The sequence below is a fragment of the Azolla caroliniana genome, unplaced genomic scaffold (assembly GCF_043228905.1).
Source record: "Azolla caroliniana isolate FFs.n. ecotype wild unplaced genomic scaffold, voAzoCaro1.0.p SCAF_17, whole genome shotgun sequence".
Classification (NCBI taxonomy): domain Eukaryota; kingdom Viridiplantae; phylum Streptophyta; class Polypodiopsida; order Salviniales; family Salviniaceae; genus Azolla; species Azolla caroliniana.
In genome coordinates, this window is record NW_028230452.1 from 636,227 (window position 1) to 662,274 (window position 26,048).

The 26,048-nt window shown below is 36.2% G+C and overlaps 2 protein-coding genes across 2 annotated transcripts in view; both read right to left on the minus strand.

The window, feature by feature from the left end:
* Positions 1-537: 537 nt before the first annotated feature.
* PKL (chromatin remodeling factor CHD3 (PICKLE)) overlaps positions 538-26,048 on the minus strand; it is a 94,280-nt gene continuing 68,769 nt past the window's right edge. The window contains exons 2-33 of the mRNA XM_087333023.1: positions 14,047-14,434; positions 12,049-12,171; positions 11,790-11,942; positions 11,268-11,405; positions 11,033-11,181; positions 10,765-10,938; positions 9,834-10,075; positions 9,640-9,735; positions 9,399-9,538; positions 9,092-9,319; positions 8,855-8,962; positions 8,722-8,772; positions 8,544-8,643; positions 8,299-8,441; positions 8,100-8,203; positions 7,838-7,976; positions 7,191-7,360; positions 7,009-7,075; positions 6,107-6,232; positions 5,916-6,025; positions 5,735-5,813; positions 4,958-5,146; positions 4,196-4,355; positions 3,987-4,101; positions 3,254-3,328; positions 3,114-3,175; positions 2,954-3,030; positions 2,732-2,859; positions 2,290-2,647; positions 1,803-1,923; positions 1,439-1,512; positions 538-1,353 (exon numbers count right to left, since the gene is read on the minus strand). Of these exons, the coding sequence (XP_087189149.1) occupies positions 874-1,353; positions 1,439-1,512; positions 1,803-1,923; positions 2,290-2,647; positions 2,732-2,859; positions 2,954-3,030; positions 3,114-3,175; positions 3,254-3,328; positions 3,987-4,101; positions 4,196-4,355; positions 4,958-5,146; positions 5,735-5,813; positions 5,916-6,025; positions 6,107-6,232; positions 7,009-7,075; positions 7,191-7,360; positions 7,838-7,976; positions 8,100-8,203; positions 8,299-8,441; positions 8,544-8,643; positions 8,722-8,772; positions 8,855-8,962; positions 9,092-9,319; positions 9,399-9,538; positions 9,640-9,735; positions 9,834-10,075; positions 10,765-10,938; positions 11,033-11,181; positions 11,268-11,405; positions 11,790-11,942; positions 12,049-12,171; positions 14,047-14,094 (4,527 nt within the window). The 5' untranslated portion in view covers positions 14,095-14,434 and the 3' untranslated portion in view covers positions 538-873. The remainder of the gene's footprint in view (positions 1,354-1,438; positions 1,513-1,802; positions 1,924-2,289; positions 2,648-2,731; positions 2,860-2,953; positions 3,031-3,113; positions 3,176-3,253; positions 3,329-3,986; positions 4,102-4,195; positions 4,356-4,957; positions 5,147-5,734; positions 5,814-5,915; positions 6,026-6,106; positions 6,233-7,008; positions 7,076-7,190; positions 7,361-7,837; positions 7,977-8,099; positions 8,204-8,298; positions 8,442-8,543; positions 8,644-8,721; positions 8,773-8,854; positions 8,963-9,091; positions 9,320-9,398; positions 9,539-9,639; positions 9,736-9,833; positions 10,076-10,764; positions 10,939-11,032; positions 11,182-11,267; positions 11,406-11,789; positions 11,943-12,048; positions 12,172-14,046; positions 14,435-26,048) is intronic.
* On the minus strand, positions 19,892-24,486 carry LOC147852624 (putative ADP-ribosylation factor GTPase-activating protein AGD8). The gene is made up of 7 exons (XM_087333332.1): positions 24,150-24,486; positions 23,252-23,370; positions 22,350-22,794; positions 21,947-22,198; positions 21,497-21,622; positions 21,289-21,402; positions 19,892-20,239 (listed from the first exon to the last, which is right to left on the minus strand). Exons 1-7 carry the CDS (start codon positions 24,216-24,218, stop codon positions 20,132-20,134), a joined length of 1,233 nt encoding a protein of 410 aa, XP_087189458.1. The 5' UTR covers positions 24,219-24,486; the 3' UTR covers positions 19,892-20,131.

Genomic DNA, 26,048 nt, shown 5'->3' on the forward strand with positions numbered 1-26,048 from the left:
GAATATGTAGATGTATTCACCTTGATTCTAAATCCAAATGTACGAACCCAAGTGAAGTAGTTGTTCCACAAGTGAAGGTTGAATTGTAACCAAGGCGTGTAGAAGTTTCCACCTTGTGAGAACTCCGTGGGGCAATTAACAAAGCACATGTTTTGCATATCTAGAATGTATCCTACATTCCTCCTACTTCAGATTTTTCATGACGCTAGCCTGGATTCATTATTCTTTCTTTCTGACATAAAATCAGGAATTGCGTACAGCAGGTATTGATTTGTGCATACCGCTGATGTTAATGACAAATCATTTACAATGCAAAACTCTCTTAATTTGCACATCTCAAAACTCAAACAGGATGCTATGTTGTTCATTCACCAGCAGTATATGTTCATCTTTACTTTACAATGCTTAATTTACTCTTCAATGTCCATATTATCATTGCACAAAGTTACGAAACAAAATTTATTCAATTTCAGCATGCTTTCAAAACATACATTATCCATCATATAAACATAACCGCCTGTACAATACATATACTGATTGACACAGCAAAATCGGTACCTCTAATATTAGACTGAACAAGGGAAGGCTAACCTTCAAAAAGGTTGCTAATGAAATCTTGCAAGTTACAACAAAGCAGCAAATCTTTTTTGACAATGCTGAATCGGGGGTCAGGGAAGAAAGGTATACAAAGAGATGTTACCATCTCCATGGCTGGTAAGAGAAATACCCTATACATTCATTCATCTTGTGTAGACAGACCTTAAAAGATCCTTTGTTATACCTGGATCATTACAATAATTCGATGTAAATGAACGGCCACAATTTGTTTGACCTAACATCATTAATGAGGGAAGGAATGTACTTAACAAAACATTAGTCATCTAATACAACCACAGGCGATGTCCACCTTGAAGCACCACTGTTATTTTTTGCCCCTATTGTGGAATCTGGCCCCCCGTTGAAGCCCGCATTAGAGTTTGTCAAATTATTTGTATTCTCTTTCATACTATCCAAATTCGCATGTTGTCGATATGATGATTCATGTTTGTGTGAACTTGGGAATGTAGCTTGTGGACCCTCACCATCTGAATCCAGTTCTACTTCAATATCCTCGTCATTACCATCAGATAGGACATCCACATCCTCTCCAGTAATACAACCAAATATACTTGGATCAGCAATCCCCTTCTCAGATGATAACCCCGATGGATGCAAGGCTACTAATGCTTTTCGCATGTCGATACAAAGACCATCTATCTGCCTAGAGCTTTTCCTCAAGCGGACTCCTGCGGCTTTGTTCCCCATATATGTCTCACCTGCCTCTGCTTCATGCTCATTCACGACTTTGCATATCTGAAGGAAAGTTGTTGCATCACATCATATATTGTATCACATCCTATCATACTGCACATGAAGTATAGAAAACCAGGACGCATACCTCATTAAAGATTCGAGCAACCTCGAGACGCCTGGGTTCATTGTCATAAGCATGAGCAGATATTTCTTCTGGTGCTGGGAACAAAAAACGACTATGTCAGATCCTATTATTCTGATGTGAAAGTAGTCATTTGGATTGCTCTTCCTTCCAATGAATCAATTCATTGACACAAGTAGGGTGCTCCTATAATTATACCCATGTGAATTGGTTTGTAACAAACAAGAAAAAGTCTTTTAACTGCAGCTAATAACCCGTTGAAGAGCTTATTGATGTTGTAAATATCAATACAACCAATAATACCAAATTTATTTTAATTTCATCTAAACATGCAATTACTGAAAAAAAAAAAAAACATTTCGAATACCTAGAGGAAGGAGAGCAGGAGATTGATGCCGATGAATGTCCGTCTGTACATCATTCCCCACATCTTGGGCATCAGCAATGCTCCCATCCTCAACATTTTCCTCTTCTACTTTTTGCTCTTCCTACAACAAATTTAGCAAACTCCAATCATGCAAATAAAATTTTTAACTAGAAATACTTACCAATAAGATATACATCTGGCAAACATTTTATAATAATACATAAGGCATACAGAAGTTAATAATGTAGTCACCACACCTCCAACAGAAAATACAGATATACACCCACAAATACATAAAACATAATCTCTGGCATAACATAAGATCTTATATGTATCAATTTTTGAGAAGGAACCTTTCATTAAAAGGATGCTTAATTGTTGTGCAACCATATTAGTATCCTCCAAATACAGAAATAACACATGGATCATTACGGCTTCCATAAAGGATATTGGATGGTTTTGGAAATATATCAACTGTAATGCCTACCATTGCCTCCTGGTGATATTCAGCATTTAACGCCTTCTCCAGTAGCACTACCCGCTTCTTCACAAACTCAACCATTCTCTTATGTATCCGTTGATCCTCCAGTCTATCTGCAGTAGACGAGCCTATCCCTCCATCTTCTTGGCCACCTGCTTGCACTGAGCTTGTAACTAACACTTGCACAGTATCTTCTTCTTTAGGTATCAAGGGATTCTCATGTATAGGCCCCTTGGTTGGTGATCTGGAGCCATCCAGCACCAAACCACTTGTAGGATAAGGCAATTGCAACTCCTTACAAATGGCACTCTTTAGATCTAATTGACTGTCGTCTATTATCTCTTGCCAACGCCCATAGCCATGCCTGCATGAAAAAAGAAAGCCCAAAACAGATAAGAGAGTTGGACACTTTCAAAGGAAAGTAGGTTTACCTGACACAACATCATACTTGAGAATGGCTTGCAGAAGTTTCCAATCTTGTGCTTCTTTCCAAAATCGAACATTGGTCAATCCAGGAAGTCTCTTGTAGACATCATCGGAGAAAAGAGTAGTGGAACCCTCCTTGTAATCTTTTACCTGATCATAAAGTACTATCCATTAGATATCACTTCATTGTCACATTAAATGGTTACAAAGGCCAAAATCTGGGGCTTAGAAAACGTGAAAACACCTTATCTTGAATAAGATGCAATATTGCCAAACGAACAAGAACATCCTGAATACGAAGCCCCTCCTTTGGAACACCGTCTATTATACATAGAAGGATTCAAGTAAGACAACTTTCCCAATGTTAGCTAGACATGAGTGCAATAAGCAACCGTTAACAGAACCTGAGAATGTTGGGGAATCTGATATATCCTCTGCAATGTGTGTTAAGAAAAGAGTACCATACCTGATCAACAAAAAATTAATAAACATCCACCAAGGAGAACTAGAAGCATAAAGAAATAACAAAAGGCATGGGACAAACTCTTTGATTTCTTCTGCTGTCTTGGGTTTCATCCGAGGAAGAAATTCACTCCAGCTGAAATCACCGAGCCCAAACCTGAATACAAGAAAATATCATGATTTCTGAATCTTTAGTCTCACAACAATGATATATGCTTCATTTGATACTTTCTAACCTTCATATCATATTATTTAAGCTTTCCTTCAAATATATACAAACTACAATGGCAAGAATCCAAACAATATCTAAGCCTGAAGCATTGCTGCACAAAAGTGTTTAGCAAAATAGGTTTGCATGCCCGAGCAGGCCAAATAAAAATGCATCATGCAAGGAAAACGAATGGTGAAAGGCTTCTGCATCATAAGTGTGCATTTGTATATATGTGGGGCTGAAAGCAGTATCAAAAAGCAATATGCATATGGTTCCAATTTATCTTTTCCCTTGATACATGGACCTCTCCATTCTGGATCGACCTATCCGAGAGATCTTTCGAAGACAAAAGTTATAATATATCTAACTTGAGAATCTCACATGTGCCGAAAACCAGATTCCCTTGCCTCTTTTTATCTTATTTACCTTTATATTTACTGAGTAATATTTATTTTATTTTGATTTGTTGTTCTCAAAGACAACACAACACATAAGATGTAATCTCTTGTTTGGTCTTATAGGCCATTTTGGCGTCTTAAAAGACAGTAATATATCTTTCTTTCTTTCTTTGCTGCAAAAGCACAAATAAATTTAACACCATTACCTCATCAAGATTTGCACAAATGCTGCTCTCTGCTTTCGGTTGAAGCCTAAAATTTTCAGTGATTTTCCTTCACCCTGAATCAAAGGCGGTGGACCAGGTGGCTCTAACGTTTCCACTGGCACAGAAACTCAAATCATCATAATGTTCAGAATGATCTAATGAAATAAATCAATTAATTATTTTCTATGACCCAAATCACAAATTTATACCCTTAGGTTTCTTCTTCATTTTTCTTTCTGAACCATCCCCACTTTCTTTCATAGCAATGCCAGTTTCTATTCCAATAATATCTGCTCCAGCCTCCTCGTCTTCATCATCTGAACTAACACTTGCCATGCCAGCCAGGTCATCCTCTATCAATGGAACAACCTAAAATCAGAAGTCAGTTTCTGAGAGCCTGCAGAGAGAAACTGTTTCATACTACTATTTATTTTTTTTAAGATTCCAATAGTCAGAAAACGTAATTACTTTACAACTTTTCCGTAAGTGTGACATAGAAATGCCACATAAGAAAGATACCTATGCAATTGCAAGGACTCGTGACAGAAGAAACTGTTTCACACTACGAGTATTATTTTAGTAAGCTTCCAACAATATGAGGAACTAATTATTTCATGACTTTCCTTGAAGTGTGTGTAACTAGGAAATGCCACTGACATAATATACCAATGCAATAGAAAGGACTCATGACGGAAGAAACTGTTTCATTCTACCAGTATTATTTATTTAAGCGTCCAACAATCTGAAGTCCTAATTATTTAATGACTTTTCTAGAAGTGTGATTTTCTTAAAAGAAATTGATTGGCCTCAATAATAATAAGAATATCATCCAAAGGAAATGTAAGAACCTGGACGCGAGAGAGGAGTGTCAGAAATGCCAAATGCAGAAGATACCAATGTAATAGCAAGAAGTCATATAAACTGAAACCACAGTCAAATGCAATATACCAAATAAGCACCAAATAACAGACCTGTTTACGGGCTCGCTTCCCTTTACCAAGCTCAGCTGCTGCATCCCGTTGTTGCTGCTCTTCGTATCTTTGTTTCAAAAGTTCATCCCAATATTTAGCTTTGGCATCAGGATCCAAGTCTTCAGCATCTTTATCTCCTTCTGCCTGCTTCAATGTTTCTTCCTCACCTACATACTCAAAATTTGCTACCTGCACAGAATCTATAGAAATTAAAATACCATGGCACATATACCTAGTAACCCACACATACTTAGAACATATACCAAGCCAAATTTTCTTAGTAGAAATTTCTGTATTAACCAAACTGCAATTTATCTCCAATTTATCTGAAGTACAATTTATCTCCATAACAGGTCTGAGGTACTTAAGAGTGAAGTCAGTTCCTATAATAGCAGTAGGAGAATAGTAAATACCCACAAAGACAAAGACTAATATTAAAATATATAATGCTCAATATCATGTGCATACCCATTTACCCATTGAGATGTCTTGAATAATTGATCATGTTGTTATATATTATGAGCATGTGATGCTAACAGAAAATGTTTATTCCACCCATGCAAATACATACACTATAGTCATCCTTTGGTATACCAAGAAAAACAACACCATTGGACACAAGTATGTGCATAACATGCACTATGAATGGAGTTATCCCAGTCGACTTCCAAACATATCCTCCTATTGTTTCCAATTGGAGTTGGAGAATCGCTAAAAATGCATGTAGCAAATACCAATAAAAAGTACCACCCATCATATATATGCCAGATCAACTACCTTGAAAGCTTTGAGTAAGTCATTGTCTTCTTCATCTGGGGCCACTTCGTCATCACCAATTCGAGACCTATCAAGAAGCCTGCAGCATCAATCCAACAACTTCAGAGACCAGCAAAAACACTCTAAAGTCTTCTAGAAATCATCTTCTGTATCTAAACTATTCAGCTTGAAACAAATTAACCTGTCAATGGCAGCATCATCATAATGAATTTGTTGTGATTTCTTGTTCTCATCATTCTCATCTGCAAAGAGCTCCATTGCTCCATATCTTAAGATATCATCAAGCTCTTCCTAGACAATCAGATTTTTTCAACCTTAAACAACCTAAAAAAGGTGAAATCTGCATTATTTTCCAAAATAAATTCACATTACCTGATTCAGGACTTGCTGGTTTTTCAAACGGCCTACTACTAAATGCTCAAGCACCATTTTCTTTTTTGTCATCTGCATCATTCTCTCTTCAATAGACCCCCTTGTTACCAATCGGTAAATCATCACCTGCATGCGGCAATAAACATTTTGAGCTCCTATATGCAAAATATGACCATTTGTAGCAACTATTGGAGATTGCAAATTGTAATGTGGGCAGTACAGCAACAGAGTCCTTACTTGCAATGTCACAAAGGATATAATTACACATACCGTAATATAAGATTTATAAATGATACTGGCCCCAGGATAGGGAACTGATTCCCCCATTAAGGAAACACTTTCCAAATCATGTATTCTAGGCTAAAAGAGAACTCGATTCTAAGTATATTGCTGGGAAAAAAAGCTTCTGATGTACACAATAACATATATAATGCAAATGTATTGTACACCAATGGGGTTTTTTCACAACAGTGGTTTATATTAACGATCTTGTGAACTGATCCTTAGGTAGAACGAAAAGTATACAGTTGCTACCATGCAGGCAGGAGCGCGCATAAGAAAGCAATGCAGAGCTGTGTACTACCATTTACTATAACAAAAGTGGTTTATATTAACGATCTTGTGAACTGATCCTTAGGTAGAAAGAAAAGTATGCAGTTGTTACCATTCAGGCAGGAGCGTGCATAAGAAAGCAATGCAGAGCTGTGTACTACCACTTACTATAACAATATGTTGATGAGAACAATTTATTTCCTATGAAACTTTTATTTGCTCTACATAGAGTACAACTGAACGCAAAATATTTGCAGCCAGAAAGAAATAATGCATTGCAAAAGAATGCGGCATTCCACTTTTAATAAATAAATCATTTAACTAGCAAAATTGAATCATTAGAGCCCAACCTTATTTGTTTGTCCAAGTCGATGTGCTCGTGCCATTGCCTGAAGGTCAGCATGTGGATTCCAGTCGCTGCATGAAATAGCAAACTCAAAATATGTAAGTACAAATAATGATGCATGCTGCAAAGAAGAAACAAGCATAATGATACTGTGAGAAGCAGATAAAAGAATATCAAGTGGAAAACCTGTCATATATAATAACAGTGTCTGCAGTTGCCAAGTTAATCCCAAGGCCTCCAGCTCGTGTCGAAAGCAGAAAACAAAACCGTTTTGAGTTTGGGGCATTAAAACGGTCTATCCGAATTTGTCGCTCTGCTCCACTAATATTTCCATCAATACGCTCATAGCTCCATTTCTGCAATACATCAACTATGAATATGTTTCTAAATTACAACACATAAGTAATTCCACTGCCAAACTATTATGTATTACACTATAAGACGTATTCAATATTAAACCAAGAAGAAAGGCTGAAAGCTGTCAAAATGCAACTAAACATGCTATCTCAAAATCACGACTCATCAGTATAATGATCTTACTAATAAAAATATAGAAAGAACACCATATTTACATCCAAGGAATGCTCTAAAAATATGGGAACGATGTGAATGCACCAAAATTATAAAATCCACTTCCAGGATGAAGTTTTAGCTCTAATCAGCGCTGGCATTTGCATATTGCATGCAAGCCTTGCTTTATATGAAGATGATACTGACATTCTCTATGTGTCCAATTCAAGCCATCCAAAAAGTAACATGTGTTCCATCAAAAAAATTGTAGATCAAAGTGCAACAAGAAAATTTATGATTTATGGAAGGAAAAGAAAATGTACCTTTAGAACCAACCAATCTTCTAATATATCCAACATCATCTTGAATTGAGAATAAATAAGTACCCTGTGTCCTTCAGCCTTTAGCTTCACCATCATTTTATCTGTCAGTAAAAGCTTGCCAGAGGCTTCCAAAAGCTGCCTGTACAAAATCATTATGTGTACCATATTATTGTAACTTTACAGAGTCATGTGAATATACATGTGGAATAGCATCAGATTAGAACAATCTGTAAGTCAACTGACTGCAAGCAAGTAAACCAACCTGTAAGTATCTTTAGATTTTCTTGTCTCTTCCTCTACCCCTGGAAGCAAGTATGGATGTCCACATAGTTTGCGAAGTTCCATGACAACATTATTCAGAGAAATCTGACATAAAAGGATAAAGGAATGTAAAAATAAGCATTAGCCAAAAACAAAAACGTAAAAAACAGCGAAACAAAAAGCATGCTGTTCAGAATTACCTGTGGACCCCCCTTACGAGATAAGATTTGATAGTTTCTTGTGAGTATAGCTTTGTAATACTCTTTTTGAAGAGGACTAAGTTCTACTCGCAATATCAACTCCTTTTTCGGAGGCAAGTCCTTCATGACATCCTTCTTTACCCCTGTATCCACAGTGCCAGTTGAATTTTGTTAGGCTAGTATTGCTTGATTACCTATAACCTTCAACCAGCATCTTATAATCCATGAACAGTTGATGTACTCACTTCTCAAAAGATGAGGAGCCAGCATCTTATGCAACCGTCCAACTTGCTCTTCTTGGCTAAGGTCTTTGAACTGCTCTTGAAAATCCTCTAAATTTGAAAACTGACAGAAATACCTTATTAACAATTGTTACAATTGATGCATGATCCACCTTGACGTTGAGAATTAATTTTCACTAACCTTTCCATTATCAAGGAAGTGCATCAACATGAAAAGTTCATCCAAGTTATTCTGCAGGTTTAGAAGAAAGTAGGTATGAAAAAACTAAGATGCCGCACCATTGTTAGGAAATGACTTTGCATCATCAACACACCTGCAATGGAGTGCCGGTAAGTAGGACCCGGTGTCGAGTAGAGTACTGACGCAAAGTCTGAAAAAGCTTTGAATCTTTGTTTTTTAATCGATGCCCTTCATCAACTATCTGCAACAAAGCAACCAGAAGCAATAAACTAATTGATTCAACTAAATTAACAGAATACCTTCAAGGAAAAACGTCTGCTGCATTTAACAATGGAGAGGAAGAACTTCTATCGTGCTTCAAACATATTACCAGACATTCCCATTTGATTGCCTTCAAAATGGTGCTGTCTAGATTTATCATTTCATATGATGTTAGGAGGACATCAAACTTTATTCTTTCTTGTTTGCTTTGTTTGACGGGAATAGGCTTCTTTTTCTGTTTTTTCTTCTTCTGGGGTTTTTTCTCTTTATCTTTTGGGACATAAAACTCAAGCTCCCTTATAAGTGCTCGAGATTGAGATGATCCAACATACATAACCTGCAATAAAGCATGGCAGAATTGATACAGTTCCAAATAGACTAATGAGACTCTGGGAAATATATAGCCCAAAACTTACCACGTTTATATGGGGAGTCCAAGTTGAAAATTCACGTTCCCAATTCCGCAAGGTGGAGAGTGGGGCAACCACTAAATGAGGCGATGTGACACCATCTTCCATTAGAGAGGCTAAAAATGATATACTCTGAATTGTCTTTCCTGTTTGTAGGTGAATGGCAAACAGTTATAAAAGTTGGAGCAAATATGGAGTGATGTATTTGCTTTAACAGTGGCTTTAGATATATAAAGCAAACACATACCAAGACCCATTTCATCTGCAAGAATGACATGCTGGCCTTGCTGCCATGCAAAACGTAGGAAGTTCAACCCTTCCAGCTGATACGGATGCAGAACCCCTAAAATATTATCAAATATTGTGAGCAGCTTATGAAATAAAGAGAGTGGATTGAGTACAAATAATGGAGGACAGCGACTGCCTGAAAATGACACAAACCTCCAATCAAGCATTTTGGAGTTTCCTCAAATGCCTTGAATTCTTTACGCTTTTTCTGAACTTCCCGATCATTCCCAGGTCCCTTCCTCTTTTTTGGAGTGATGGCACGCCTTGATTTGAGTTTATCATACCTCTCTATCTGAACATCAAACATTGAGATGTCTTCCTCCACCTCCCAGGATGTGTCTTCATAGCCAAGTTCTTTCCATTTAACAAGGTATTCTCTTACGTTGCCAGTCTGCCTGCAATGCAGATACTCAGAAACCAAATTACAATATATGAAGGATTATTTGTATAGTTTATACATAGATCACAGAAACTAAACAAGATTTGCAATTAGTTGGCCTGTTGTCACAATTCAATTAAGCCAATGTCAAAGTTAGTAAAGTATGCCAGCCTATTGAGAGATGAATGTATCTGTCATGGAATGTACAAGAGAACCTAAATAACTGAAATTGAATGGATCTCAATTCCTGCATAACCCACTTGCAATCATTTCTCGTAAATGTATGCTTCCATATCCAATCTGTGATTGCAGGACTTCTCACTCTAAACAGGTAGCACCTATTTATGGGCAAACATGAGATCTGGAATATCAACGAGTAGAGAAGATCTGGAATATCAACGAGTAGAGAAGATCTGAAATGGCTGAAACTAGGTGCCACATTCAATACATAAGAGTAAGAGATAGAAGCTTGCTATGTATGCAATGTGATCCATACCAATGAGAATTTGAAGCAATAAAACACTGTTATGAGAAAATTTAGCAAGCCAATAGTTAGTTAGTAACTAGCAATCACAGCACACACGTTCTACTTGAAAGCAAAATTTCAATTTATGACTACCCAGATATTTCCCAAATGTGTCTACCAATCTATAAAACTTAAGAAAGTGGATGGAAACATTCAGATAAACATTTGCTTATGGTTACCTAGAATCCAGCACTTTCTCTACAGTTGTCCACTCTGGCCTGATTGGTGCCCAATCATCTTCCAGAGCATTATTCAAACCTTTTATAGATTCCAGTTGGCGACGAAAATTGTTCAATTTCATCTTTAGACCTGAATACATTTTCACAGCCCTTTCCAATTCCGCCTCAGAAACCCTGACAAACATCAGTTGCAATTTGATTTTTTCATGTATTGTCCTGCACACTCATACAAGGCATTCAGATTTGTTGGATTGAAAAGTCAGATTACCATGAGCAATGCAGATATGATCTTGATTTCCACTTCACGAGATATTGTTTGGTTAGTGACTCAGATGAGGTGTTTTCTTCCTTATCCATTTTCTCTGGTGGTCGCATTTGACAATCTAGGAATTTTTCTATTTCAGATAATGGATCAACCTTCAAGAAGAAATAGACAAAGGAAGGTGAATTTCATGATCTTATTACTTCATCATGATACCACATCTAAAAGGTATACAGCTTACACATTGTGGACAGCTCCACTTGCCCCTCAGAGCAATCTTCAAAGGTGGCCTTAAGCATCCAGGATGATATGCTTCAGAACAAGTGGTACAAAACATTAACTTTTCCCCTTCTCCACATATTGAGCAAGAATCTGCTTTCTGATATAGCAAGGACAATGTGTTACACTTGGTATCCAGTACTCTGTAGAAAAAAAACGTGAAAATACTACGATAAACTTCCTGTGAGCCTTTCTTATCCCTTCAAGGTTCCACTACTTTGAGATATTCTAGCGAATATACTTTTGTGGAGCGTATGGATGTACCGCTGATTTCAGCATGTACTCTTTGTTATCTACCTTTATGAATGTAGATGTTCTGTTTCTTTTTTGACAAGTCTTTAAGTATGTGTATCTATCGATAAATTTATTTATTTTTAGAATAAAAATTGATTTTGTCCCCACCTTTCCCTAATTTTCAGTGAGACATTTACTATATATTCATTTCCAGAATGGAAACATTTCATGGAACTTGTGCATATAGTACCTGTTTTTTCTTCTTTGTCTTGCTTGAAGATTGCTCAATGTCTCTTTCTTTTCCACCATCAGACTCCCAATCCATGTCCTCATCTGCATCTTCAGCATAAGAGGGTTTCCTAACTGGTCGTTGCCGAAGCCTTTCTGGCTTCTCACTAGGCTCCTGAGGAAATTTAAATATATGGCACAAACAAACAATGTCTTTGTAAAAGCACATAACATCACAATTTTATAATTTATCCTATCTCTGTAACTCTTGAATTTCTTACTTCTGTCGGTGACTCATCTTCGATATCATCAGCTTCCATCTCATCTTTATCCATGTCATCGTTGCTTATTGACCCACCTTCCACTGGGCTTTCCATATTACTGTTTGAATTCCCAGCCAAACCCTGTAGTGATCCAATTAATAAAAATCGTAATCTAGCCAAAACTATGGTATATTTATTGAGGCATAAAATCCCTTACATATATACTACATCAGAAGTTTCAACTCTAGAGTTAAAACCCCCCTAGTGCCCTCTCTCAACAGATTTTTAAGATGCAGAGCATTCCGTCAATTTTTCAATTTTTAATGTTTAATTGTTACTATTCTCTCTCCCTCACTTCAGAGACCTCTCCATTCTGGATCGACCCATGCTAATGATCTTTCAAAGACAAAAATTACAATATATCTGACTTGAGAATCTTACATGTACCGATAACAAGAATCTTTAGTCCTTTTTATCTTATTTTCTTTGTTTTACTTCGTAGCTTTTATATTGATGTATTGCTCTCAAAGACGAAACAATACTTAAGATGTAATCACTTGTTTGGTCTTATAGGCCATTTTGGCCTCTTAAAAGACGTTAATATATGTATGTATGTATGTATGTATGTATGTGTCTGTGTCTGTCTGTGTCTGTGTCTGTGTCTGTGTCTGTGTCTGTGTCTGTGTCTGTGTCTGTGTCTGTGTCTGTGTCTGTGTCTGTGTCTGTGTCTGTGTCTGTGTCTGTGTCTGTGTGTGTGTGTGTATGTGTATGTGTATGTGTATGTGTATGTGTATGTGTATGTGTATGTGTATGTGTATGTGTATGTGTATGTGTATGTGTTTCCCCACGTTTCACCTTGATAATGAGCATGAAATGTGGGGAAAGATTCTAAAAGAATGAAAAAAAATCCACAATCACAGGGATGAAATAAGAACTCTGATGAAAGTAAATATCCCTTTATACCATCTATTTTTACTTAAGTCTTATTTAAAACAGTTCAATGTTGTGCATGCAGAGAGGGTATATAAAATTACAAGAAAAATAATAATAAAAGAAAATATCTAATTCTACCTGATCTATGTTTACAGAAGGAATTACAAGAATGGCATGCATAATGAGGATATAGAGAGATGCATTTTGGGTACTTCAAAACCTCTGAATTCAGAGATCATATGAAGAGTGTGTGGACGAGTTATCTCTAAAGCATTGACAATAACCATCAAAAAAGGTGCAATGATAAAACCAAATTCTCTTTTGAATAACACTATTAGCTTGTCTTAGGTGGAAATGCTGGAGTAATCCAATGTAGAACCCTGGATTTCTCTTAAATTAGCATCATTGTGTTATCTAGGATGAAAACGCAATAGAAACAGCATGAGATACATGGGATTGAATGACAAAACGGTGTCTGAGACAAATGCATCACTTCATGGGGAGTAATACACATGCAGACAAAAAAAAGGAATATCAGACCAATTTAAGATGGAGCTACTACACAAACTACGTGAATTACATGTTTATGAAAAATAAAACCACAGCAAGAAAAAGATAATTGGAACCACAATTTCTCTTCAATTTAAGCAAAAAATGGGAGAAAGAAAATGTGATTGAGACCAATCTGGTAGGAAACTGCTCGTGTAAGAACAATATTCATGTGAAAAGAAATGAAATAGTGAACAATTACGAAATGGAAATACAGAATCTGTGATGTACACAGAATTCAACAACAAAAATGAGCAAAAAGAAAATGATTGAAGTAAAGACAAACAATATATCATCAATCTATTCTCTTGGAAAATCGATCATGGAAAGAAAGGGAATGTTGAGCAAATTTTCACAATAAAAATTAAAAAGAGGAAATATGCTACAAAATTTAGATCGACAAAAAGTACATCCAAATGCTACCAAGCTTCACTGCAACAACGATCATGTGTACAATATCACATTTACCAAAAATTAAGGATGAATTCATTTTTACAAAAAATACAAATTAGAATAAGCAGAAATGGGACATACCCCTGCATCTCCATCTGTCGAACGTTTTGATTCAGACATTGTTGACATATATTACCCTTTGATGAGAAGACCTTCCGAGCAAGAAGAAGAAGAAAAATAAGCAAGCTTCCAGTTTCTGGATATAAATGAATTCTGAGAGAAAGATTTCCCAATAAATCTTGTTCGAATTCAGGACCGATCCAGGGCTTAGAACCGACTTCCAGAAGAGAAGAAAGAAGCTCGGCAATGAGTAGAGAGGCTTAAATCTGGGATTAGGGTTTTGTGTTGGTCCGTTGGGTTCTTGGAGGAAAAACAGAGTGATGCGATGGATCCGACCGAGTACAGTAGAAGAAGAGGAAGAGTAGGATGAATCTCTCGATTCTCTCTCTCTCTCTCTCTCTCTCTCTCTCTCTCTGTCTGTCTTTTGTCTCTCTGACTGTGTGTGTGTGTTCTTCCGTCTGCTCAAAATAAAGAGTTCCCTCCTCTGCCCCTGCCCTGTCCTGTTCTCTTCTCTCTCCTTCTCTTCTCTTCTCTTCTCTCTCTTTCTCTCCTCACTTGCATACTTGGCCTGCCTTAGTAATAATATATGTATGTATGTACATATACATATATGTATGTATGTATATACATATACATATATGTATGTATATGTATAGCCACCACACATGCTATTACATACATACATACTCCTGTGTCTGGGTGTCTCTTTCTTTTTGCCATAATTTTTAGGGTTTTTTCCCTTTTATTTTCTACCCTTTTTCTAATTTCTCTTTATTTTCACCTTTTTCCCCTGCTGTATGTATTTTTTTTTCTGCTCTAATCATTTCACTAATTACATGGGTTCTCATTTTTCAACCATATCCTTTCATTTCTCAAGCACGGTTATATTTTGGATCTTTTAATCATTTTGCCGCGAATCGTATCTCTTATTGTTGTTTTTCTTGGCCTCTATCTATGATGTCCTAACCTTTGTTTAATCAAGTCTTGTTAATTGTGTTACTAACTAATCAGGGTTATTTTTACACCCATCATTGTCCTTTCGTTTTTTCGTCTTGTTAATCATGTTACCAATTAGATTCCATATATTCTCACGCTTGGATCAATTGTGTAGAACATCATATCCTTCGATTTCTTGAGTTTTGCTTGCTTATCATGTTTGTATTCGCATCAATGCAATAATACAGTAGTTGTATCCTTAACACGCTTTTTAAAGTGCACGATGATTGTTGTGTTATGACGTAATAAAATTGTGGTGATTCTAACGTAATTTGAAAGTTCGTGATCGATTTTGAAAACACGGTCAATATGATTGTTGAGTAAACAACCTACTTCTACTACAATAATTGTGATGTTGGGCTCAACATTTTGATCAATAAAATCATCAATTTTGACATTAACATGACAAAAAAGTGCTCAGTTGATAAATTATCGCAATTGTTAATGTGATTTGAACATGTATGTATCATTCATTCTTACTAGATGTGAGTTATTGAATTCACCTTCAAAAACAACATACATACATACATTTTACGAGATTATTTGTGCCACCAACAAACAACATTTAGGTAGTATTTTTGGCAGAAGCAATCGTACCAATTACCATCACTAGCATGCACATAAGCATGCCTTAAAGAGGTAAGGCCCCTCCATTATGTAAGATTCAATATGGTAGAGGTGAGACCCCCCATAAGGTAAGATTTGATACTATGGAAGACAATATCTCTCCATTAGTAGGATCATATACCTATATTTAATCACAAAACTCGAACATAAGCATGCTGGAAACAAGAGTACATCAACCCAAACGCTCACAAGTCAAGACTTATCAACTTGCTAGAGCTCTTCCCATGTGTCACGTGACATAGGAGAGAAGTAAACACAATCATACATTGGATGTGGAAAATGTGAATGTTCAATAGAGAGCAATTCTTCGTGTAGCCAAATATATAACAAAGCAAGCCTCCATAAGAACAAGTATATGTGTTGTTCTCATAACAAATATGTCACGACATTCGATTTTTAATAGATGTCCATTGGCCTCAATCTTCACTCATTGCGCAATAAAAAACTCGAGGATGGAATTGAATGCACATGGTTAGAATGACATATGCAAGTTGACTAATTTAGAACGCATAATATAAACGCACGGCACAACACTTGAGACATGGTTTGAATAACAATGTATGAATGCCAGAATGAAAGACATCCATGAAGATTGGATCCGATACGTACATGTGTTTGTACTAACCAATATTTAGAAATTTTTAAAGTGTAGAAATTATAACCATCATCATCATCATCCATGTTGACAATATTGCAAGTTCAAAAGCCCTCACACACATACAAGTATAAAAGAAAAACTTCCCAAACACCCAATATTGACTACTATTACCCATAAAGTACCGAGTGGCTTCCAAATTCCTACCCCAATGGATATTTGTAGATTTTACTAGTTGTGAAGAATGACAATGTCAAGCATAAATTTGAATGTTATTGTACATCCTCGTTTAATTATAATATTATAAAAGTTTATGTATAAGCGATACACTGCAACTAGTCATCAAAAGACTAATAAACATGTGGCACGTCCAAGACAAACAATCATGGAGAATGCACCATATAAAGAGCAACATGTGCAATGCAATCCCATAATTGACCACAATTCAAACATTCCAAAAAAACTAGTCATTGCGACAGTCCACAAAGAATGAATTAGTAATACATTTATGTCAATAATCATCTTGTTACAACTCAAATAAGGACACATTGGAGTTCTACGTTAGCCACATGTAGTCTCGTGATATGGGACGAGGGATTACATACCCCCTGGGTTATCAAATTTTTATGTATTGGTGGTTGTATTGTTATTACTTATTATATTGAAATGACATGTCGCATGGGCGTGACTAGCACCAATGTTGAGAACGAATGCCATTTGTATACATATTGTTTGCGTGTTAGTAATTACAAAGGACTTTATCAAGACAGTGGAACCACCAACCTTCGTGTGTCTAGATTAATTCTAATAATTTTTTTTCATGTACAACTCAAAGCTAACGTTATGTAGCTAACTTACATGAATTCATTCCCAAGGGTCGTCGTGTATCCACGCACATTCTTATTGGTACAAAAATGTTGATATGGAAGTGAAATGAACGGTATTAAACAATTTATATGTACTTTTGAGACTCAAACATGCGTGACAAAGCGCTCCACATAAACCACTCACTATTTTTAAGCACTTAATTCATGTAATCTTCTATGAAAGGCATATTAAAGATTGTACAACATATCCATTAAAAATGGAAGATAAATAGTATAATTTTCTATTTGATTCTCAAATCTCATAATAATAATCTATTAGCTTTACTAACATCTTGCAAGAGTAGAGGACAATCATAACTTTTAAATAAGCGACTATTGTAAGCTACCAATGAAAAGCTCTGTAATTCGTATAAGCAATTTTCATAACGAATATTTCTAATGCTTACATACTATACTAGTTTAAATCAACAATATGTTTCTCACACATTTTGTCAAACAAAAATCCATTTGTATTGTATTATTCTCTACTTATACACAACCTCATGTAAGACTAATATTGGTATTTTGAAATTATATGTCACACATCATATCATGCACACACATTGTTCAAAAATTCACAAACTAAGCTCGACACCCCTCTCATGATATTGTTCACCTGAATATCCATAGTAACAACATCATAATAGTCAACATGTAACATACACATCCAACTACTCTCACAAACTAAGCTTGAACCCTCGAAATTTGTCATGAGAATTTCCATAATAGCAAGAAGATTGTAATCAAGAGGTTACATTATACATACACATATGTCCACATATATGTACACACACATGTAGAATACAAACTACATGGGATTAATATAATTGATTTGCATTAATATTTATACTTATCCCAAAGGTCGACCTTTTTTCTAACAAAAATTGAGACAACTTGGAGATATTAAAGAGAATACACATTCTCAGTAATAAATCAAGTTAAGTATTTGTAATCATGTTCTTGACACATGAGTTATTTATCATCATTGAGGAATATTTACAACTATAAGAAAATATCATAAACAAAATTGAATGGATTGTATCACTTTCACACAACTTACCCAATTTTCATTTATTGTATAAATATACACCCTGATTCCATTTATCATATAAATTTCATTTATTGTTTATAGATATATTTCTTAGTATCCTAATGTTGTTTCTTTTGGCCATGAGCTGAAGGGCATACAAAATATTGGTTGTGAGAATCTGAGCATACACGTGACCATACATATATACATTTGATAATCACCTCTAAGATCAAGGTGTTGAAATTCCAAAGTATTACATTGTTGTTTGTTTGTAGCCGAGGGATAGTCATGACATAGATTGACATATTCGCATTCGTAAGGCCTCCCCCATGAATGCATACAAATACAAATACAAATAGATGTAAAAGTATTCGTTAAAAAAAAACAAGAAATAGATTGAGTAGTTTAGGAATAATTCTTTGGAAACAATGGTGTAGACAAGTCTTTTCCAATCAAACGATGCATCAAGCAATGTTATTGCAAGAGATATGGAGTGAAGTTGTAGCCACTCTAAAGAGCCAATATGATGGCCTCACAGGTGGATCCAAGGGAGTCAAAAGACAAGGATTAGCCTTCATCCAACAATGGTTGTCCTCTCCCTTTCTTGAGTCATGACTTAGAGGGCCTCCACATAAGATGCAACTATCGTGCCCCTACTGGGATTTGTATATAACATTCTCATCAGTAAATTTTATAATTAATGGAAAGAGTTTGTTTTTGGAAGAAGAAGAAGATGATGATGATGATGAGAGGCTTTTGCGTACGCAAAACCAAGCTATTGATTGAAATGATGAAGTTCATACGGATATAATTGATGAGCTTGAAGATATGGACGATGAAGATGATAGCGCATACTCTTAAATTTAGAAGTGTTACTTAGAAGTTAGAAATTAGAATATAATGGTTCTTAAACTCTTTAATTAAAACTTTTCTTATGTTGATGTGATTTTGAAGACCTTTCATATTTCTATTAATGAGTGATTGTTCTTTTTTCATTGAATTAATTTATCTTTATTTTGTAAATTTATTTTGCAAGATGAATGGTTTTATAATATTCTTGGGCCCATTTCTTATTCTGGAATATTGTGAATATCAAGCATGTGTTAATTATCACTATACATGTTTCAATTCTGTTCACATTAATTTCCCTTCTTGAGCCTATACATTCGTTCAATTTCTAAGGTCTAGTGAGGACCTTGTAAGAACTTCCATAGTCTTTTTAACTTACGTTGCTGGGGAGTTGATGAGAAAGAAAATTACTTTTTTGAGTAGTTTGTTAGTGGTCCCAAAACCCATCTATTCATGCATGTGTATTATAAGTTAGGAGCTCATGGGTCAATAGTGAAGATTTAGTATGAGTCTAACCCCTTTCCCACATTATTCACTGAGTTGTTTCTTATTCATAGTTCACAACTTAATTTTTTATGTTTGTTAAAACAAAATGGCTCACATGCTAGAGTTTGCCCCATAACAGTTAACATATTGTCGTGCAAAAATTGAGCTGCTTCATTTATCTTAATACCAGATGATGCAGTTGACTTGAGTTCTCTGAATTTGCATGCAAAAGTCCTTGCACGAAATGAGATGTTCCCACCTTTCCAAATCAAAACATCTAGTAGTACCCTTGGACCATATGGTATTTTGTGTACAACATAACAAAATTAGTTAGTAAATACATCCATCTATGCATAGATCTCGAACCATGATTATTGGCAAGAATTGATGTCTAATGATGTTTGTAGAGGTTGTGGGTGAAGTGCAAAAAATAGTAACAATACTTAATGCCAACTTGGGAAATTGTACAAAAGAATAATGAAGAGTACCCCATTTACAATAAAGAAATCTGTAGTATTACAATTACAAATCCATTCCTCCAAGGGGTTAAGAAAATGACTCTCTCAATCTCTCTCTGGGCATAGTTTATGTTTGGAAGTGAAGAATTAAATCATATACTAAGCAAAGAACTCACTGCTTGGTATTCAAACTTAAACCCTAACCCATTCTATCTTGTAAGTCTGAAATAAAGATTGATGCAAATGATGTGAGTTTTCTTCCTGTTTCACCAGCCATTTCTCTCAGGTTGATTATATCTTGCGATGCCTGCACATCAAATTATGTGGTTTAACAAGAGAGATTACAAATATAGTACATTGTGCAATACCTTTTACAAATATAGTACATTGTTCTCGAACATGGTTGAAGTCCATGAATTCGCTATGGTAGAAACTTTTCATATAAATTTTCTATCACAGAACATCTTCATATAATTTTCCTATAGTAGATCCTCTTCATATAAATTCTCTACAGTCAAACCTTTATTGTTCGTTCGAATCATTCTCTCTACTTGGATGATCTAACTCTGATAAGCAACCATATGACCCTGACAGTTGGCAGCTGCTGGGTTATGGGAGTGATTTCAAGAACAGGATGATTGCATGAATCATTTCATCGAGACTAGAGTTAGGAAAAATCAGGATCCTACAATCTATAAAGCTGTTGTTTTGAATATTTGGTGTAAGATGACTTCAGAGAATTCATGCGAGGTAAGGCAATATGAGTGGAATGCTAATATCAAATTTGCATCACCACCTCCGAGAATATATTATTTGATTTGAGAATCAAACATTTGGAGATTTTGATACCAATATGTGCGTACCTCATTGCTGGTTGGATTCCAACTATTATACTACAAGCATTGTCTGGAAAGGAATAATTAAGTCTTGAGTCATGAACCAAAAGGATCCTACGGGTACAATCTACAAGGTCAAAGATATAGATTCTCTACAAGAAGTAGAAGGTATTGCCTACTAGCTCTTCAGTCATTGCGGGTGGCCTAGATCAACTATATTGGAACAGACATCAGGATCACATCGGTAATCTTTAACACCTTATTTCTTGACAATCCAGGTATATGCTTGTCTGCATTCATCTGATATGTCAAGTCCAATCTGTCATCGTTACATATTTCAAACTATGGAGTGCACTTGTATTTCATGCTTAATCAGTGCATGTTCTGCTTGCTCATTCTTCACATATGTTTTGTCAAACTCCTGCTACAACACTTGCAATATATACACACAAATACTCAGAGTACATCAAATCACCATATTTAAATATAGCTACAATTTTTCATTAGAAATAATAGATACCTGAAGTGAAATTTTGCTCATCAATTCATTTGCAGTCACGTCAAAAGGTGTGCCATCGAAGTCTACATCCTCTCCGTTGTTGAAGTAATCAGAACTGGATATTGCGCTTGAATTCTAGAGGGGCACGTGTTGTGTTGTGAATACATACTAAACTATATGAAACAAGTCTGAAATTTAAACTTTGGACAGAACAAAAACAAAAACATACTGCGAACTTTTGGAGACGAGCTTTGCTATCTGGATCTTCAGCCTTGCTGTTATCACCAAAGAACTGAGAAGATGAGATAGCTTTTGCATTTGCAAACTTGGTGCGTGCTTCATTGCTCTCTTCCACCTGAAAACAAGACGGACCTTAAACATCCTCATACAATAAAGGTAAAAACTCTGAAATACCCTTGCTTTTTCATTATCCCTCAAATACCCTTGCTTTTTCATTATTCCCCAAATGACCTTCATCAACCTCTCAAAAGAGGGAAGGGAGGATCTGACCATATACTTGCTCAAGCATACGAGAGAGAGATAAAAGCAATAGAGTTAACCATGGATTGGGTCGACAAGAACCATTTGGATAGAAATAAGAAAAACTCGGATATTTCAAATTTTTTACCCTCATTAAAATGGTCGAGCTACTGAAAAAGGAATTTAGTCAAACCAGAACCTTTGCAGAACCATTGACAGGCTGCTTTTTGAGGCTAGACAAACCTCCAAACTCAGAAAAGAAATCTGTGGCCGTTGAAGGGGCTGAAATATGTCCATTGGAACCAGAAGTAGTGTTTACAGAGGTTGGAGAAAGCAAATCTTCAGTGTATGTAAAACGAGAGCCTTGAGGGGGCTGGATTGATCCATTACTTTGTGATACCACTTTGGGAGGGGATTCCAAGGGTTTCTGGTTATATAAATTCTCATTGGGCTACAATGCCATAAAGAACCAATTAGAACTTTAAGCTAGCTAAAATTGACAGCATATCATATATGCCACTTACAATATGCAAAAATAATAGTAATAACAACTGAGGGCTAGCTAAAATTAAAATAAAATGCAAGACATCGTGGAAACAAACCTTTGATGTGAGCTTCTTCACACCTAAAGAACCTGCCTTGGTCGCTGTAACCTTCTTGGCACCGAGCGAAACAGGCCTCCTGCCTGTATTACTAGAAGGATGAGAGGCTACTGGTATAGTGAGAACCTCTGGCTCAGGTTTGCCTTTATCTTGGCTTTCAGATTGTATTTGTTCAATAAAATCATCATTTGAAAGACTATCATGAGAAATTGTCATTGTAGACTGTATATTTTTGGGAGGATTAATATTCCCATTCATCCCTGATTGATAAACCTCTCTTGCAAGCAATTGACGATAAAGTTCAGCTGCTCTTGATGTATATTTAGCCTCAGACTTTCCTCCATCTGTCCATCCATGTTGCTTAAAAAATGTTAGAGCTCTCGCATTTCCACCATAGCTCATGGTTTTCAATTGATCTGGAGTCCAACTATCCAAGTTTGTGGATCTGGTTATTCACACACATGCAAGATAAAATTGAGGAAAAGAATGCCACATAACGTCACAATGTTTTAGAATAAACATGACTCTAGAACGAGAAAATTTCCAAGTAACATTCACTTTTTTCTTTATTTCCATAAATATTTTTGAGTGCTCATTAATTTCCCAAATGCTATTGACTGACGCCAAAAAAGTAAGTATATGTGCTATATTATCAATTATATAGTTAATTTAATAGGTTTTCCCAATCATTATACTATTTGAGAAATTATAAGGTCAATTCATTGGTTTTATCTCATTTATATGCGCTATCAAGAATCGTATAGCAACCACATTCTCTTTTTCTCTCTTTTGGGGACTAACCAAGAGCGTTTTGATCAATAGCAAAAAAGCAGGGCCATTTACAGAAATAAAGAATAACATGAGAGTATTTCGAAGTTTTCCCCTTCTACAAATTACATTACCTCACAAAGCTAATGTGGACACCAAGACTGCGATGAAAAGCAGAGCAATCGAGACAGATAAAAATCCCATAAGTAACCGAAGCCCAAGATGGATTCTTGGCAGTGCAGTCGAAACACACCTACAAGGAACATTGTTTTAGCAAATTTAGGAAACTGCACATACTTAAAGATGTGAAAGTAGATGAGGAAGAAACTAGACATCATGATTTCAAACCTAAAGTTACATGTAACAGATTTTCACCAAAAGCTTAAGCATAAAGTATGACTCTGGTTTGCATTCAACGAAAACTAATTTCGCAAGCTGGAAGATTACATGATCTGAATCTAAACTTACATGCAAGCTTTTCTGCAAAAGTGCTTAATGACATTGTCTAGCACACAAATTACAAGATATAAGGATAACATAAAAAATGTCAGCTGTATGGCATATTTCAGATTGGCATTCACAATGCCGAGAATTTGCAAGCAGCAAGATTAAATTATCTGGATCTTGCCCTAGAAATGACAACTCTTTTGCAAACGCTTTCTAGCTAATTTAGTATGATTCCACGAGACAGAATCATAAAAAGGGGGGAGAGAGAGAGAGAGAGAGAGAGAGATAATGAGTGTATTGACAACTGAGGATCGCATAATCGTACCAAAGAGAAGCTTTGCAATGTAGTAAACAAGATAGAACAAGAATGCCTTTAATGACAAAACCTCAGACGGAAGATTGTGTAATATAAGCAAAAAATAGCTTTACAATTCAGTTAATGAGATAGAGACAGAGAACCACTTCTCTTAGTTTAACCAAAACGTTGCAGACAGAAGGTCAGGTAAACATGGCAAAGAGAAGCACCGGGGAGAAAAGAGAGAGAGAGAGAGAGAGAGAGAGTGTGTGTGTGTGTGTGTGTACTACCTTGTTTTCAGCCTTGGTTTTTAGTTTTCTGAAGACCAGGTTCTTGTCTTGATATTCGTCCACGGCCATGGTATCAACTATGGCTCTGATTCTGGAGGGGGAGGTCGACGATAACGATGAGTGATGAAGAACAAGCAGATTTACGGAAGTAGCACAAGATCTGTTTCTTCTTTTTTCTTCTCGATGATATTATTTTGCAGAATGAGCAGATCTGTTTATGCTTCCCCTCCTTTCGTTCTTTTGTGCTTCTTCTTCTTCTTCTTCGTCCTCCCCCTTAATCTTCCATAACTTCGTTCTTTGATCTTCAGCTTCTTCTTCTTCTTAAACTTCAGCTTCTTCTTCTTCTTCTTCTTCTTCTTCTTCTTAATCTTCCATAACTTCGTTCTTTGATCTTCTTCTTCCTTCTTTTTAGGTCACTTCACTTCGTTACTTGCTTTCCTTCTTTTTAGGTCACTTCACTTCGTTACTTGCTTTCCTTCTACAGCGTCCTCCGCTACTACTACTGCTACTGCTACTGCAGCTGCTGTGTTAGGGTTACAGGAGCAGAAGGAAAGGGATGGATAGATGGAGTAAGAGAGCAGAAAGAAAGGCGACGGGCAGGGAAAATAAGAGGAATTACAAGGAATTACTGTCGGAATTGCTTTCTTCTGTTCGTTTCTTTCTTCTCTTTCTTTTGGACGAACGGATGGACGGATGGACGGGCAGGCTTTCTTCTCTTTCTTTTGGACGGACGGATGGACGGATGGACGGGCAGGCTTTCTTCTCTTTCTTTTGGACGGACGGACGGACGGGCAGGCTGACGGGCGGATTAGCCGGCCCCGATTGTCGAGGAAATAAAAGGGAAGAAAACCCGGGGCGATCAGCCTCCCTCCGTAAGACCCCAATGAGTGACGACCGCTTTCTTTGTACATACGACCATATATGTATATGTATATATATATATCCAGTAACATCTTATGCTATAGTTACTCGTAGTTATGAATGATTAACGAGTAGTCAAGTGGCACCCCCGCACATTGCACAACAATCTCTTCCATACACAGACACGGCATCCCTTGAACTCCATTGTTCGACGCACCCTTGTAAAACTCGTCCTTCCTTGTTCGTGATATGGGCTCCTTTTTTTTGGGGGGTGGGGGGGGGGGGGGGGTTACTCTCTTTTCCGATTCGATGGTTTCGTTTCACAATGTTACAAAAGCTCCCTTTGTCGCCATGGAGGTTGTTAGCATGTAGCACGTGCAAGTTCTCTTTAACTCAAAAACGCATCACAAACAAACCCATGCCACTACAATATGAGAATGAATGATTACTTAGAAATTTATGGCAAGTATGTATAATACAACTTCATAATATTGTAAAATGTATTCTAGATATAAAATACACTTTTTTCCAACGACTATGGAAAAAAACACAACATGTTGAGTTATCCAATTGAATCTATAAGCTCGAAGCAACATTGCAATCTTTCTATCAATGAACTTCAACACCACAAAATTTCCCCCATAAATCCATCCATGAGTTTTCTATGAAAAATCAATGGTACTCGATTGTCATTTTAAGATATCCCAGCACAAATGGATTCCTATGCATATGCACCGTATCCAACAAATGCAACTCAAGTTGGGTTATTTAGAACCTTATTAGCAAGAACAACACTAACATGGCTTTCACTGTTTGTTAATGAATGAGTCTTGTTTACTCAAAGATTTTGAAGGTCTAAGGAGTTTCAAATGAGGTTTGGAGATAAGGATAACGCAAAAAAGCATCAATCGACAAGATTTGAAGGTTGCAATAAGGAGATTGCATGCCTTTGGTTTGCACAATATATATTCACCTTCTAACGTGTAATATTCCCTAGGATAAAACGTCATTAATGGATCAAATTCACCACGAGCTATT